The 15,298-nt window shown below is 44.5% G+C and overlaps 1 protein-coding gene across 16 annotated transcripts in view; it reads left to right on the forward strand.

Annotated features, from left to right (window-relative positions):
* TAOK3 (TAO kinase 3) overlaps positions 1-15,298 on the forward strand; it is a 69,785-nt gene that overhangs the window by 28,959 nt on the left and 25,528 nt on the right. For all 16 annotated transcript variants that reach the window (NM_001396282.1, NM_001012523.2, NM_001396281.1 and 13 more), the window contains 8 exons: positions 1,265-1,336; positions 2,103-2,204; positions 2,671-2,716; positions 3,588-3,684; positions 6,618-6,731; positions 7,772-7,863; positions 10,086-10,179; positions 11,571-11,652. In NM_001396282.1, the coding sequence (NP_001383211.1) occupies positions 1,265-1,336; positions 2,103-2,204; positions 2,671-2,716; positions 3,588-3,684; positions 6,618-6,731; positions 7,772-7,863; positions 10,086-10,179; positions 11,571-11,652 (699 nt within the window). The remainder of the gene's footprint in view (positions 1-1,264; positions 1,337-2,102; positions 2,205-2,670; positions 2,717-3,587; positions 3,685-6,617; positions 6,732-7,771; positions 7,864-10,085; positions 10,180-11,570; positions 11,653-15,298) is intronic.

The raw sequence follows: 15,298 nt of genomic DNA on the forward strand, positions 1-15,298 counted from the left end.
ACAGCCCAAGAACACCAAAATAATTTGCTTTATAACAACCGTGGCAGTAAGAGGAGGTTTCCTCCCCAACATGGGTTGTCTTCAGCTGTTGGAACATCCAAAGGCACCAAGCTTGAATGGTGTAGAAGTACATGAATGGATTGTTTGAAGAGCAGAGGCTTGGAAAAAGCCCAATATTGGATGAAACTGGACAAAAGTGACCTTAGACTCCTTGATCTTTCCTGTCTGATTTTTGGAAGCGAAACTAGATGCTCTTTTTTTTTTTCCTCTAGAACACAGAGTAGGCTTTGTCCAAAGGTGATGCAATTAAAATCATTGTACAGCCTTTGCCTTAACACTGGAAGTAATCAGACCAAGAGGAGTGAACTTGAGGAGCTGCTACGTAGAGGAGCAAACTAAGTAATGCTCAGGAATTTTGCTTTTGCTTTTTTGGCAACGAGTTGGAGGGGGAAGGAGGAATGTTCAATGAAGCAGAGATCTATCATTCTGCAGCCCTTACACGTATGGATGGTTAGCTACTGCTTTTAAGTACCTTAGGGCATAGGCCTGCTGTAGTCCTTGAAGATGAGATTTCTAGTACTACAGGTATGGCAAAATGTCCAAAATAATGGATGTCTCTGAATTCAGCCTTTACTGCCTCAGAGACATTGCCCAGACGACACGGTGGTGGTTCTTCCAGCAGTATGCATTTACCACATTGTTGGGGTTTTCCCCCACCTTATCCTGCACAGCAAATCCAGAAAAGTGGGAGCAGTTTGCAGTGAAAGGAAGGTTGCTTTCGTTTAATTGAGTTAAATTCCAGTTTGAAGCATCTTGGAACTGGAAGCTGAAATACCTGTTTGTCAATGTCACTGTTTGCCCAGGTTGGCTTTGGGTGAGATTTTGTTTTGTGCCTTTCATTTGTTTCTTTAGGAAATCCTTTAACCTAAAGCTGTTTTTACAGCAGTTCCCATCAAGCTGTGTTTTGCACACTCACAGTATGTGTGATACTGGACCTTGGTCTGCGTATTACTAGAGAGGTAGCAAGTGTAGTAAGGGCTGAGGGAGGGACAGTGATTACAGAGAGAGAAATAATGCCAGAAAAGAGTGATAAAATAGCTGCCTCATAAATCTTATCGTGACGCAGGTGTCTCTGAAGTGCAGGAGCTTGCCAGGATGTGATACAGGGGAAGAAGGTCTGTGTTTGCTGAAGGCACAGCTCACTCCACGAGGAGGAAAAAAAAAATGGTATTTCTTCTCACTTGATTTCTTTGTCCTCCTGCAGGCTACAAATTCCCACACTAATGAGGTGGTGGCAGTCAAGAAGATGTCCTACAGCGGCAAGCAAACCAACGAGGTAAGGTGGTGCAGCCAGTTCTGATACAGCTGTACTGTACAGCTGGTCAGTGGAATCAGCAGAGCAGCCTTGCAGTGCTGTAGCTGTTGCTCACATCCATAGGAAGCGTGGAGGTTTGTAGAGGGAAAATGAATTTATGCAAATCTTGACAAATAGTTTGGTTTAAGAAAGCAAACAGGAGTTCAGAATGCTTGTAGGGTGGTTATTTCTGTAATAAGTGCATTAATAACACCTGGGCTGCAGGAGCCATAACCACAACTCACTGAGGTGTCAAGTGAAGGTAGAGCTGGCCTGAAACACTGCTCTGGATGTATGGTATAGAATTGCGTAGGCATAGTATTGGGAATATCAGCCTTGCTTCAATTATTGCTTGTTAGTTGCTCCCCTTATTTGCTGTTGTTAGCAAACAGCCAACTGCTCCTGCCTGCAGCACGTGCTGTAGCTGCTGTCTGTTCTGGGGCATGTGAGCAGCTCATGGTGCTTAACAGTTGCAATGCTTTGAGTAAAAGGTATTGCAAATAAATGAGGGGAAGAAAGTCTTTTTTTGTTCTTCAGCTTAACCTGTCTTAGGGCAGTCATAGTGCTACAGGGCCACAAACAGCTTCGGTACAGTTATGCTTTTGCAACTACAACTCTTTGTCATCTTTGCACCATAAAATTGCCTTCTGGCTGCTTTTCAGCCTGTTCTGCCATGCGTAGTACATGGGAGCACGCAGGGGATTAAGTGGGGAAATGTACCCATATCTTTTTGTTTTGTTTTCATTAGAAATGGCAGGATATCATCAAAGAAGTCAAGTTTCTACAACAGCTGAAGCACCCAAACACCATAGAGTATAAGGGCTGTTACCTGAAGGAGCATACAGCATGGGTGAGTGGGGTTGCATTTAGGGGCTCAGTGTGCAGAAGATTGCATGGCATCCAATGCATGCATTGTCTTTGCATGCAGCAGAATTCATCCATTGCTGCCCATTGTCTCTTTCATCTAAAGCAGCTTCTAGGTAATTTAAAAGTAATGGATATTTAGGATACCAGAAGAGATCCCTGTTTCTCTGTAGCAAGTCTCTGTATTCAAGCGAGTTAAAAAAAATAGTATGGAACATCCTCTATGGTGTCTCCTTATGAACTTCCCAATGCCTAAACCTTCTTTGCAACAGTGTAGGATGTCTGTCATTGCTGGATGTTGCTTGGAGCATTTTGTTTTGTTCACTGCTTACTGCAGTTCCCTAAAACTTCACTTTTCACTTGCTTCTGCAATTCCACAGCCATCCAGATAGCAGCACTTTGTGGAGGAGCGTCCATCCTATTACTTAAATGTGTGCTATTTTTTCTTGCAGTTGGTTATGGAGTACTGTTTAGGATCAGCTTCTGATTTGCTAGAAGGTGAGTTGTGTGAAGTCTTTAGGTTTGTTTCTTCTCGGGCCCCCTCTGAGCACAGTGGGAGGCTGTGTTTGCACAGAATGGTGTTCTACAGATGGTGGAGGCAGTCTGTCTGTATTACCCCATCCTGTAACCAGAATGCCTGTGTTTGTGGTCCTATGGGTGAGCTGAGATTTTCCCAGAAGGCCAGTGCTACGTATACTTGGTATGCACGTTCACAAGTTGTAAAATGAAGATATAAAAGTTTACAGCTGGATTGCTGTAATTTGCACCTTCTGGATGACTGCCTGTTACCTGAATACCTGTAATAAAAGCCCCGCCTTTCAGTTTGTAGGAATAACTACAGGTGATTATAAATCTAAAGATGGGTACGACCTCAAAGCAGAGGCCACAGCACCTGCAGAGGGATGGGAGTCCAAGCTGTAGCCTGTTAAAACTGTTACTCTTTACAAACCTATTTTGTATCTAAGATGCAGTCAGACAAAGGCACGTGTTGGTCTGATTTAGGGATCTAGGGAGATGCTTTGGGATATCTCAGTTCTGTGTGTTTTTGCTAAGGAGGATGGGGTTGGAAAGGGAAGTTTGCTAAGGACTGAAGTTGTATTTCAAATACATTGACAAGCTACAGTCAGACACATCACCTGGTGCTAGCAGTAACTGTTGCCCTTATCAGAACAGTGAAGAAAAGTGTGGTTGCATGAGTGAAAAACACTCAAAGGCTGTATGCAGACTCAAAGCTGCTATGGGAGATAAGTGTGTTGAAGGTGGTGCCCACCTCACAGCTTGCAAAATGGGAGGAGTTCCTCTTTAGAAACATCCTCAGGAAAAGATCACACTGTCCATTCTTACGTTTTCTCCTGCATTTTTTCTGTAGTTCACAAGAAACCACTTCAGGAAGTGGAGATTGCTGCCATCACCCATGGTGCCTTGCAGGGGCTGGCCTACCTGCACTCTCACTGTAAGATACACAGGTAAGGCTGCTGCTGGGTGTCCTTCCAGTTACACTGGTTGAGTCTGAAAATCACTTTATAAGTGATAAACTGCAGTCTAAGCAGCTTTGTTAGAGGTTCCCCTGCTAGAATTTCCTCCGGCGGACTTGCCAATGCACCCAATGCTAAGGTAGATTTATAAATACAAGCTGTTGGATGGTAAGGAATACATTCTGAAATAATTCCGTGTGATTATAGTCCAGTGTTAATTCTCTTCCACGTTAGCAATTTTCTCTGCAGACCTTGATAACAAAGGGTACACCTCAGTGTTGGCAGTAAGCATGGAAAGGAAAAAACACAGTGTAAATCCATCAACTGTAGTGGCATGGTAGAGCTAGACTGCTTTTAAGACATGACATCTTAAGAATGTTTTACATATGAGTAAGTAAAACTTCATGCTTCCAGAAATCAGCTGCTGAAAGCATAAAACAAGGCTAAAACTGCCTTAGGAGAAATAAGAGCACGCACAGGAGGATTCATAAGTGATCACTGATGCCAGCTCCCACATCTATCTTGTATTATTTTTCAGGAGTTTTGAGTTTTCTACACCCATCTGTCAGTGCTGTTGCATGATCCCATTTAGTGTTTTTGCCCTACTGTGAGTACTGCTGGTGCTCTGTATCGGGGAGTTGCTGTGGAAGTGATGAGAGCTACCTGAGTGCGATGTGAGTGAGGAGACAGCAGGATGAAGCAGCTCGAGACCATTTTATGGGGTTCAAAGCCTCTGTAGTCTGCTGGCAAGCTTTAGGCAGAAGATTTACATTGCTGAGGCAATGAGAAATTTAGAGTAATTATTTGTCACATACGTGAGGTTATTAAAATAGGCTTAGGGAAAATATTAAGCTAGGTGTGAATGCCTGTTCATGAAATTAAAGTAAAACAATCCCTGATTAACCCTGTGCATATACGCACTTGTGCATAAGCATACCTGTTCTGAAAGTCTTTGCATACGCTCAAAATGCATTAAATTCTTTGTAGTAAATGACTGCCTGTATGGGCACTATGAGAATTAGTTGTTTAATGGTAGTCATTACGACTTCTTATAATGGCATAACGAGTGTGCTGTAAGGTCAGCAGCCTCACATGCTGAACCTCAGCTCTCTCTGAACTGTCCATTAACATTCCTACTGCCTGGCAAGGATAGAGATGGGTTATTCCTCTTTCAACATGGAAAAAGTTGTTTCACAGTTACAGAGTGACGGTGAGGAAGGTTGGAGTCAGTATCATGCAGATCTTTCCTTTCTGACTGGCTTTCTTCCAAAGGCCATTCTGGTTCTCTCCCATAAAAGAGGGCCAGCAAGAGGATTCTGATAGTGCTGTATCCAGAACAGGAGAGGTGAAAGGCAATGAAGCTGGGAAATGGCAGTGGGAGGAGTGCTGTGCTGATGTGCCCAGCTGCAGGGGGCTGTGCCTGGAGCAACCCCTGCTGTGTGTGTATGGGCACTGGGGCAAGAGAGCAGGTGATGGGTGAGCTGGGACCCACGCTGGCAGCTGGTGCCTTGCTTTCCCTGCCCTGCAGCCAGCAAGGCAAAACGTGACCTGGTCTGGAGGGACACCTGGTGGAGATGCAGGAAAAGGCAAGTCCCTGCCCTGGCTCTGAAGTACTTCTTAGGTCCGTTCCTGCAGATACAAGACACTCTTCACGCTTCTGCTGCAGAAGTGATGGATGCGTAGACCCAAAACGTGAAGGTGTGGCAGGACTTGTCTGAGCAGCACATGTGCCAAAAATGAGGGCATGTTGGTTTTGAAGCAGAGCTGCTCTGGGAGCAGAGCCCAGCTGTGTTGCCGAAGCATTGTAAGGCAGTGCCCGCAGCACTGCTGTCCTGTGTGTTGCTCTTTGCAGACAAAGGCATCTCACCAGTACCTGTGTGCATGGTTGCAAAACTTAATCTTTCAGCTGCGTGTTCCTCTGGGCCTTCAGGGATACTCAGTTTGTGTTTGCACAAGTTGCTGTGCTTCAGCTGTTGTGGAATAATTCAGCGTACGCTCTTGCTCTGCAGCAAATACCAGGTAGCTTTGCTGTCCTTCCTGTTCGCCTAAGTAGCTTGCTAGGACAGCAAAGAGACATTCCAGACTGTGGTACATGCAGCCTGGCTGAGGAATCCTTGCATGTATTGCATTTCTATTGAGGGTCTGTTTTTGCAAAAGCAAAGATCTGAAGTGCTGCCATGGAAAGGCTGCTCTGGTATATCTCATGTACAGCTTTCTTATTGAAGTCCTGTACCAGGGTTTAAAGGAACTGATTGCTCTCCCCTTTTTATAGCTCACGGGTGCAAGAATAAGTATTTCAGGTATAACAGGCCAGAAATCCCAGGGATTATAAGTAAATGGTGCTTAAGTTATTCCTCTGTACGTTTGCATAGGACTGTTGCCAGGTGTTTTAGGTTAACTCCATTTGCATATCTTCTTTCTCGGCATTGTATGGACAGTTAATTAGTAATTAACCCACTTACTGCTGGGTTGAAGAATTCACGGTGCCAAAGGTGTTGCAGAGATGTTGTGCTTTTTGTATTGCAGTACCACATGCATGAGCTGTGTGAGGCTTGCAGGGAGGTAAGGGACCCGAGGGAATCTAAACAATGAAAACAGCACTCCTGGTGTGTGTCACATCTGCATGTTAGGGTGAATCTCTTTGATCTGTGTTTCAAACCTCAGCTTCGCAGCCAAGGCCCATTTCCTCATCGTCCATCCCATAGCACTCTTTTTGGGTGCAGTCAGGTTTCCATTCCAAATCAAATCAGGTGTGTGATCTCTCTCTAGCTTTCTGTAAGGCCAGACTTTAGGTATTTTCAGGGATGTTTTTAATGACTGTTTAACTGAGAACAGGTTGGTGGCCTTCTCTGTGTCTGTGTGTTCTGAAAGTTGCTCTGCTGTAACCAGAAGTGTACTTTTTCTTTCTTTTTACCCTCTTTAAGGGACATTAAAGCTGGAAATATTCTTCTAACAGAGCCAGGTCAAGTAAAGCTAGCTGATTTTGGGTCCGCATCTATAGTCTCCCCTGCCAATTCCTTCGTAGGAACGCCTTACTGGTGAGTAAAGCCTGGGGTACTTCGCTCTAAGTCTGCTCTCTTATGTTCCCAGCACTTCACAGTCTGGAAATACAGCTTGATTAACATAGTTTTTGTGCCATACGGTGGTTTTTGTTTACAATTCCTGTGTCCAGGAAATGGTTCTTTCTCAGTACCCACGAGTAGAGACTGACTGTGCAGAGCTTTGAAATGGCACCAGTTCATGTTCTGACTGTTGTAATACCTCTGGCTTAAAAAACAGTTAATGTTTGCCATAGGTAGTGGAGCTAAGGCAACCACACAGAGTAAAAGGGAGTTCTGTTAATCCGTGCGTGCAGACTGGAAGTCACACAGCTGTGTGGATTCTGTGTTTGAAGAGACTTGCTTAAGGGTCACTTGAGTCGCTTTACGTTCCTAACTAACATAGGGAACCAGCATAACTTTACACTACACTTATTTTGTGGCAGACACCCCATGCGCTGATGGGAGGTTATGTATCACCCAACCTCTGAACAAGTCTATTTGGCAAGAAGCTTCATCTCTGAAGAGCAAAGCCTGCGAAGCTGAATTCCTGCAGGCTGAGCCTGCTGCTGCTTTCCCCTCCACTCACCTCTTTATCCCGGACCTCTGCACTTCCCTGTTCTTTCCATAGCTACGCTCACTCTGCCTGCTGGAAAATTCTCCTGGTGTGCCAATGGAAAACCTGCCATCTCTGGTGAGGGTACAAGTGATGGCTTTAGGACTTTCCCAGTCCCTGCAGTCTGCCTGCAGGTACAAGGCCTCTGAGGCTGGTTCCCCATGTGCCAGCATGTTGTGCTAACAGTGAGATGATCAGGTTGACCTCTCATTTTTTTTCTTTTCTTAAGCTGTCCTTTGCAAGAGTAGCTCATGCAGGCAGGCACTGTTTGATTTCAGTGTAGTTTTACTCAGCTCCCTGCTGACTCTTCAAGTTCTGGTCTGCTGTGCTGCTGAAGCTGATGGAGCCATCTCATTTTTAAGCTGTGTGCTGGGAGTCACTATTTGTATCTTCTGACCTGTGTGTTTTGCACTGTGGCTGGTAGGATGGCACCAGAGGTGATCCTTGCTATGGACGAAGGACAGTATGATGGAAAGGTGGATGTCTGGTCTCTTGGGATCACGTGTATTGAGTTAGGTGAGTAAATGCTTTGCAACTGAAATGAATAATCACCACAATCATTAGGAAGGCTGTAGTCTGGTATTTTGTTTTAGATAACGTTTTGTTCTGGACAGTGCGTTATTGACATTGTAGAACAGCATGCACCAGAGGTATCAGATAATGTGTTCTGACTTGTTTGGATAAGAAATTCAAGGTAGATAGAGACTACATTTTACAGGGCTGTTTTGTGAATATTGAGCCCCTTTCCAACCTCTGCTATACTATTTTTCAGTTTCCAAACCAATGCTTGTTCTAAGGGTACTTAAGCCAGGCTTCATTCAGTGTCAACCAGAACTGTTGTGCCTATGGAGGCTGGGCTCCGTATATGACAAATATTTTGTTCCGTGGAGCCTTTGTAGAACTAAACTCTTCCTGTGCCCATGTAATTGTTCAGATTGATGCTTGAACCTGGCACAAGTGTGTCCTGAGCGTATCATCAAAGACATGGCCAGTCTTAGGGACTGAAGGTGTTTGCCAAGCACAGATCACCACTCATTGCCCTGCGCTCACTCTGTGTGTTAGGAAGAGCCTCACACTGAAAATAGCAGCTGTGTTCATGAGTAATACCAGACTCATGAGCTCAAGACATTGCTAAGAACAGTGGAAGTTATGTTCTGTGTTCAAATTGCTGCACCTTAAGACGGTTTTTGTATAGGAATTCTAAATACTTAAATTTATGGACTGATTAAATGCTGATATGGGAAGATGCGTAATGGCCATAAGCCAATCATTTGTACAGGGAGGTTTAGTGCACCTCACAAGAAATGTGTGGCCAAACATGAACACAAGTGAAAAAATACTTCATGAGTTGGCATGAGAGAGAAGCAAACTTCCAGTATTTCTGCTGAGGTCTTAGAAACGTCTCTTCCTACTTTGTGTGATTTGTCCCCTGCTGTTCTGCTATGGAACAAAGTGCTGCTATTTTTATTTTTGCTCCCAGAGAAGAGGGAACTATGGCTTGTAGTCTGGTTTATTTGGGTTTCTTTATACAAACTGGGTTTGGGGAAGATTGGAACAACTATTATGCCAAGGGAATCGGTGTCCTAAGTGGTTTGTGTTAGATGAGGCCTGCATTTAGATTTCAACTCTTCCTATTATTTCCCCAATCTGGAAAAAAAATAAATGAATCCTCAATCTCAACTGAAAGTTTGTGACATGAATCGATGTGGACAGGTTCTGTGCATGGGAAGAAAAGGGTTTGCACTACAAGGGGCAGAAGATGCACGTGGGTACTGCCCGAAGGAGAGGTAGATGGGATAGCAGATATACAGAGCAGATTCATTTGGATATTGACACTGCATGTGCTCCTCAAGGAGGAGATCTCAGTGGCTGAATAGATCCCGTGCTGCCTACGCAGGCATTCAGTCTTAATAGTAGAATTTCTGTGCAGCTTTTCAGTCAAGAACTATTAAAGTGAGAGCTGTGCATGATTCCATATCTGAGCATGGAGTTGGACCGAAGGGGCAGAGATCTCTCAATGAGCACCACTTGGCTTTCTGTGAATACTGATGTCTTAACTTCTTGCACAGCTAAAAGTAGTGCTTAAAGACAAGAAAATGCAGTGGTTTGTGCGCATGCTGCATGCCAAGTGACTGCTCCCATCTGACCTGAACTTTAAAAATGCTGGCATTGCTGGATGACTGGCACAGCTCACACAGCAGGGCAGATGGGCTCTCCCCAATTTCAGGGTGAAGTCTGCTGTGTTGTTAGGGAGCTGTTGGGCTGTGTCCTCTTGGGCTGGGGATAAGTTGGGTGAGGAGGAGCTCAGGGCACATCTGGCAGTGAATGTGGCAGATTGGCTTCCACAGGGGACAGCCAATGACAGAGGAAAGGGGCAGCATTCTTTTTCCTGAAGCATAGATGGCGTGCTGTATGTCTGAGCCCTGTTTTGGGCAGCTCCTGCTGGTGTTACCATAGCAGAACAAGTGTGGAGTGTTGCAGTTAACGTAAAGTGTACTGGAAACTCTTCTTTGTGATTTGCATCCTGTTCTTTGGATTTCATTATCCCATCTACAAGTGAGCAGCTGCTCTCCTTGAGTGGTTGTCCCGGGCTAACCTAGAAGATTAAAATAATTGGCCTAGATGTGATGACAGCAGTAATGAGCTATTGATTTACCAGTAATACTCTGCTCATACTTCCATATCTTTCTCCTTTTCTTTCCAGACTGCCTTATCACACCTTTCTCTTCTCTTTCTAGCTGAAAGGAAGCCTCCGCTTTTCAACATGAATGCAATGAGTGCCTTATATCACATAGCCCAGAACGATTCCCCTACGTTACAGTCAAACGAATGGTAAGAGAGCAATTACCAGGTGGTTTTTTTTCTGCTGTGCGTGGCTGAAGTCTTGACAAGAAAAGCATTTGTTGCAGCAGAGTGGTTTGACTGTGTTCCTGAATAATGCTCCTGTGTAGGCAGGCTCAGTTTTGACCTTCTGTCACTTTGGCTGTGCTACAATCTAAACGTGTGGAGGTGTTAATTACGGGGCTGTAGATGCAGCAGGAATTAAAATATTCTTGGATGCACTAAGCCAGCCTTAGCTCAGCGTTAGCAATGTTTCCAGCTGCAAAAGAGCTCTGACAGAAGAACTGCTAGCATTGTAGTGCAGCAGAAATGTGGAGGAAGGAAGGGTAGATGCTACTGAGGTTAATTAGGTACCTTTTTCTTCTGGTGAGTAATTTCAGAAGTCCACAGAGCTCTGTGCCCAGTAACTGCTCCCCATGCTAGAGCCTTGTATTCCAGAATCTAAGCTTTAATACAGCAGTGTTTTGTTAATGGCCTGAGAGTAAAGGCATTACTCCACGTCCTGCTCTGTTTACTCAGGAGTGGAATGTAGCCATGGAATGATGCTTGGCAGGCTCTGCAGATGGCTGGGAACAATAGCTCCTGGGGAGGTGTGAAATTCCCCCTCTTACTCTGGGGCATTTAAGTGGCATTTTCATTGCTGATCATTTTATCAAAACCACTCCGCATCAGTTTCCTTATCTCATCATCTCTCTTTTGGCCATTTTTCAAGATTCACCAAAATTGGTCTCGTTTCTCCACACCAATACTCAGATCCTTCCGTGCAGCATTTGCAATGCAGAATAGAAACAACTTGTGAATACAGTACAAGAATCAGTACTCTTGATTGCAGACTGTTTATGTCACCTGTTTGCTCTCTGTGCCTTAGAGCACAAGGAGCAGGCAAGGTGCCTTTGCTGCTGCTTTGGGTTCAGTGGGCACCTAGAAGGTTAGTTTTCTTCTTGCAGGCTGTAACACAAGCTCACACACAGCCTGAAGTTTTGTTGAGCTAAGCATGCACCAAGGTGCTTTCCTGAGTCAGTGTTGCAAGTGGTGGGAAGCATCTACAAGCTGGGCCATTCCATCAGCAAGCTTAACGAGTGCCTTTCTAGGGATGCTGCAGATTTCAGTGTCATCTGATTTAAAGCAGTTGAAGTAATGTTGAAAACACGGGCTGGTACACAAAGCTCATACTTGGTTTTCGTTTTGTGGTTGGGGTTAATGGGTTGTCCATGTTTGTATCCACAGTGTTCGATTGCTGAAAGAACTGGTGGGATCAGCCTAGATTTTGGAGAAGTGCAGTTCATGTTTGTGCCCTAGAGCTTGAGAACAAAGCAGTCGGGATGTGCCTATTTCAGATCTTAAGCTTATCTCTCATTCTGAACTTGTGTTTTAATTCACAGGTCAGACTCCTTTAGGGGATTTGTTGATTACTGCTTACAGAAAATACCTCAGGAAAGGCCATCATCAGCAGATCTACTACGGGTAAACTTTCATCTCTCTTTCAGAAATTTGAGGGGAAGAAAATTGTTTGTTTAACCCCAAACCAGTTCTAGTGATGGTGCACAAATATTTACCCTTCCCGAAACACTGTCGCTTTTGCTCTTGTCTGTATTGGAAGTGTTTTGAGGTTTCATTTGAAATGCTAAAGGATACGTGTGCTTACTGGCCACCACAGTCCTGCTTGCCGTGTGTTGAGTCTGGAATTCTCTGTATACCTGCTGGAATAAGGCTGCATTTTACACGTTGATTGGACCAGATGTGTTTAATTGCTGTGAAGTGAAAGATTTGCAGGAGCCTTGCCCTTGGTGGTGGTACGAGGCTGAGTTTCTGCCTGTCCCTAAAGGTTGGGAATTGTTTGCCTTTTCTCTGTGCTCACCTTCCTAAAATCTCCCAACAAACTCTTGCTAAGATAAGTGTTGCTTTTCTGGGTGCAGTTTCAGTGAGGTTTAAGGCTCACAGTTTGCTATGGGCACTCTCTGTGGAATCAACAAGAAAACCTGAAAAGCCATTTTAATTGCCACTCAAAGCCCAGACTTCACCATCCTCTGTGAGCTGCATGGGCACATCCTGGAAATACTTTGAGCATTATCTTCCACGAGATCAGAGGATTGGGACCTTCATAAGGTTTGCAGATAGTGGCTGATTACTTAAAGAAATGGGAGTGTTAAAGAGATGGGCTGAGCAGAGCATGACTGATGCGTGGGGTGCCCTGAAGTGGTACATCTCGTCCTTTGCCAGTGTGATGCAGGAAGGTTATCTCAACCTTTATCCCTCATGTAATGGTAATTTCAGCATGATTAATTCTTTTTCTGTCCATACCTTTCCAATCTATTTGCAGCTTTCCTGCCCCATGGCAGTTCAGTTCTTTCTTTTTGCTCTGGTCGTGTAAATCATTCCTTTGGGCTTTTCTGATCTTACCTGGGGGTGGTTTTTGTCCTGAATGGGCAGGCATTTCTGGCACTAACGTGTGTGATGGTGAGCTGCCCCAGGTGTGCTTGCAGAGGAGAGGTTGGCCGGGCTGTGCTGTGCTGCACCAGTGGGGTTTGGGCTGCGTTGGCTGCTGCCTCATTCAGGGATCTCAGTGCATTTACTGGTTGGTGCCACCTGTCCATCTCTCCTCATATTATTACTTAACAAACACATTCTGTATCTTTTTCTATCGTGGATTTCCAACCATTACACTTTTCAACTTCCCTGTTTGTGCAGTGTTGTATTCCTGTATTCTGATTTCCATTTTCCAGTCATTTCTTTATCCCAGATGGACCTTGAGCAGTTTCTGTTAATTGATTAACATCTTGCAATGCTCCTTTTCTCCATCCAAGCATCATGTTTAAAAGATAGGGTAAAAAGAGCACTCACAGGTTAGGCCTAACTTAACTTCCCTCCTCTTGTGAACAGCCAGAAGTCACTTATATCCCCTCCATAGTTTCCATACTGAACCCAAACAGTTACAACTTCTGTTCTGGGAAGTGCCTTGTGCAGGCTTGTCATTGCTGTGAGCATATGGAGCAGGACCTGTGTGCTGGGACTGATGTGTTTGAGTTTCCCAGGGTCCTGGCAGGGAACCACACACCCATCGCAGTTTCTGAAGCCATCAGCTTTCACTTCTCCCAAAATCATTTATCATTCCAGAGGCTTTCCCTTTGGAATATTTAAGAGCAACCTTCCTTTCAGCGGTAGGGATGTGTGTAGTCCTGTCCAGCCCCTTCTCCATCAAGCTGCTGCTTTTTCTTTTAAGTATTTCCTTTCTTTAACACTGATGAGTGGCCCTGCTATTCCTCTGGTTGCCGTGCATAGCTGCTGGTGAGAACTGCATGGCATGCTGCTGTTCCACACCAGGTAAACAGGACTCAGTTTTTCCTTAAATATTTGAGCAGAGGAATTGTTAGCTCCTTAGGGTGTTGTGCTTAATTTCCACAGTAGGTTCGATTGCTGCTCTGTGTCTACCTGACAGCCTTTTCATGCTGATTTCTGTTCTAAGGCTACCATTCAGCCTTTGTTTTATGGCTTCTCTTGTTGCTTTTTCGGCTCAGTAAAATGCATTCTCATGGATATTTCTGAATCTCTTGGTTCTCAAAGTGAGAAATGGAAATCACGCAGTCGTTGCTGAATAGCTGGCTTTGCACTCGCTTCAGTCTTTGCTTTAAGCCTGGACCATATAGGATATTTAACCCTCACGCCTTCACTTTCCAGGTACATGCTGACAAACGAGCTTGTTTTCACTCCCTCTCCAGCACCCAGTGTGTTTCCCTGTCATCTGTTTGTGCCGTGCCACTCACCCAGCGTTTTGTTCTCCGGTTCTGCTTGCAGCACCCTGACAATCCCTTGACCAGCTAATAGGTTTATGCTGTGGGTTTCAGAGTGATTCATTCATGTGGATTGGCAGCCTTTCTGCTCTCTAGGAATAGCACAAGTTCATTGAAGGATATGATTTCACGAGTACCGTACGTTGGAGTCTGTGCAAACAATTGAGCTGAGGGGTTGTTCTTAAGTTATGTATATTCCATCTTTTTCTTGGATTTACTCTTTCAAAGCAGTCCCCCAGATATTCCCTCCTGCAGGGAGCATCTCCTCCCTAAAGCCTGTCAGGTTATACATTCAACAACTTGTTTTTTGGGGAGGGTTATCTTGCATGCAGTAAACAGGAGTAGAGGAAAATCTTTGCAGCCACGTTTTCTTAAAGGGATCTGAACGGTAAGAGGTGCTCAAGAGTGTGTTCTGTTTACCACCCTGGGCAAGAAAAAGGAGAATAAAACCCATCTGGCTGATATTCTCCCTTTCAAAATTAGAAGCAATGATGTAACCTGTTTTTAACACTTGTGTTGTTCTGCATGGCGTTCTCAGGAGCTGTGCTTCTGGTGGTTACTCTTCCAGCTGCTCACCTTTGCATTTACCTCTTCCTCTTCTGGAGTCCGTTGGATTTTCTCCTTACAATGTGAAGGAAGTGACCAAAAGACATCCTTGCAGCCACTGTTTCTTACCAAGCTGTGCAGCACCAAGCAGAGCAGTGACTGCACCTTATACATCCAGTTTAGACAGCTCTTTCATGCAGCTGAGCATTTAGGGCTGCGTCCTCCTCATGCAGGTCTACTGGCTGGTTGGTTTTGTTCCTCTGCATCTGCCACAGAGTTTCTATGGGGCCCCATTCTTAATATTTGTGTAGCTTAGCTGTGAAGCATGTAGCTTCCCATTCAGTATTTGCAGTGTTAAAGAACGTGCATAAACAAGCACACAGCAGATAGATGGGAAGAAGTTAAGGTTGGGATTGTTGTTCCAAGTGCATTACTGCTTTCTGAAGTTTACCTGCAGTGGGGTACAAATGGTTATTTTTTTCTAATCATAAATCAGCTGCAGATTGTCACTCCTTACAGAGAAATAAGTGGTGCAGATCTGCACAGAGGAGCAGAAATGAATCGTTTTCTTCTGTTTGAAATAGTGCATGGAATTGTTAGTTGTAAGGAATTGGTACCAAAGGGACGAGCGTTCTCCATTAACAAAACTCAGATGCATTCCAGTTTGAATTCAATTAAAAACAAGAAATAAGCCTGTGGCATGATTCTTTCTTTGCTTATTTACAAGTCATTAAAAGAAGATCTTCACATCCTTTCAACTTCTTTGTATTCAAGAC

This window comes from Gallus gallus, chromosome 15 (assembly GCF_016699485.2).
Source record: "Gallus gallus isolate bGalGal1 chromosome 15, bGalGal1.mat.broiler.GRCg7b, whole genome shotgun sequence".
Classification (NCBI taxonomy): Eukaryota; Metazoa; Chordata; class Aves; order Galliformes; family Phasianidae; genus Gallus; species Gallus gallus.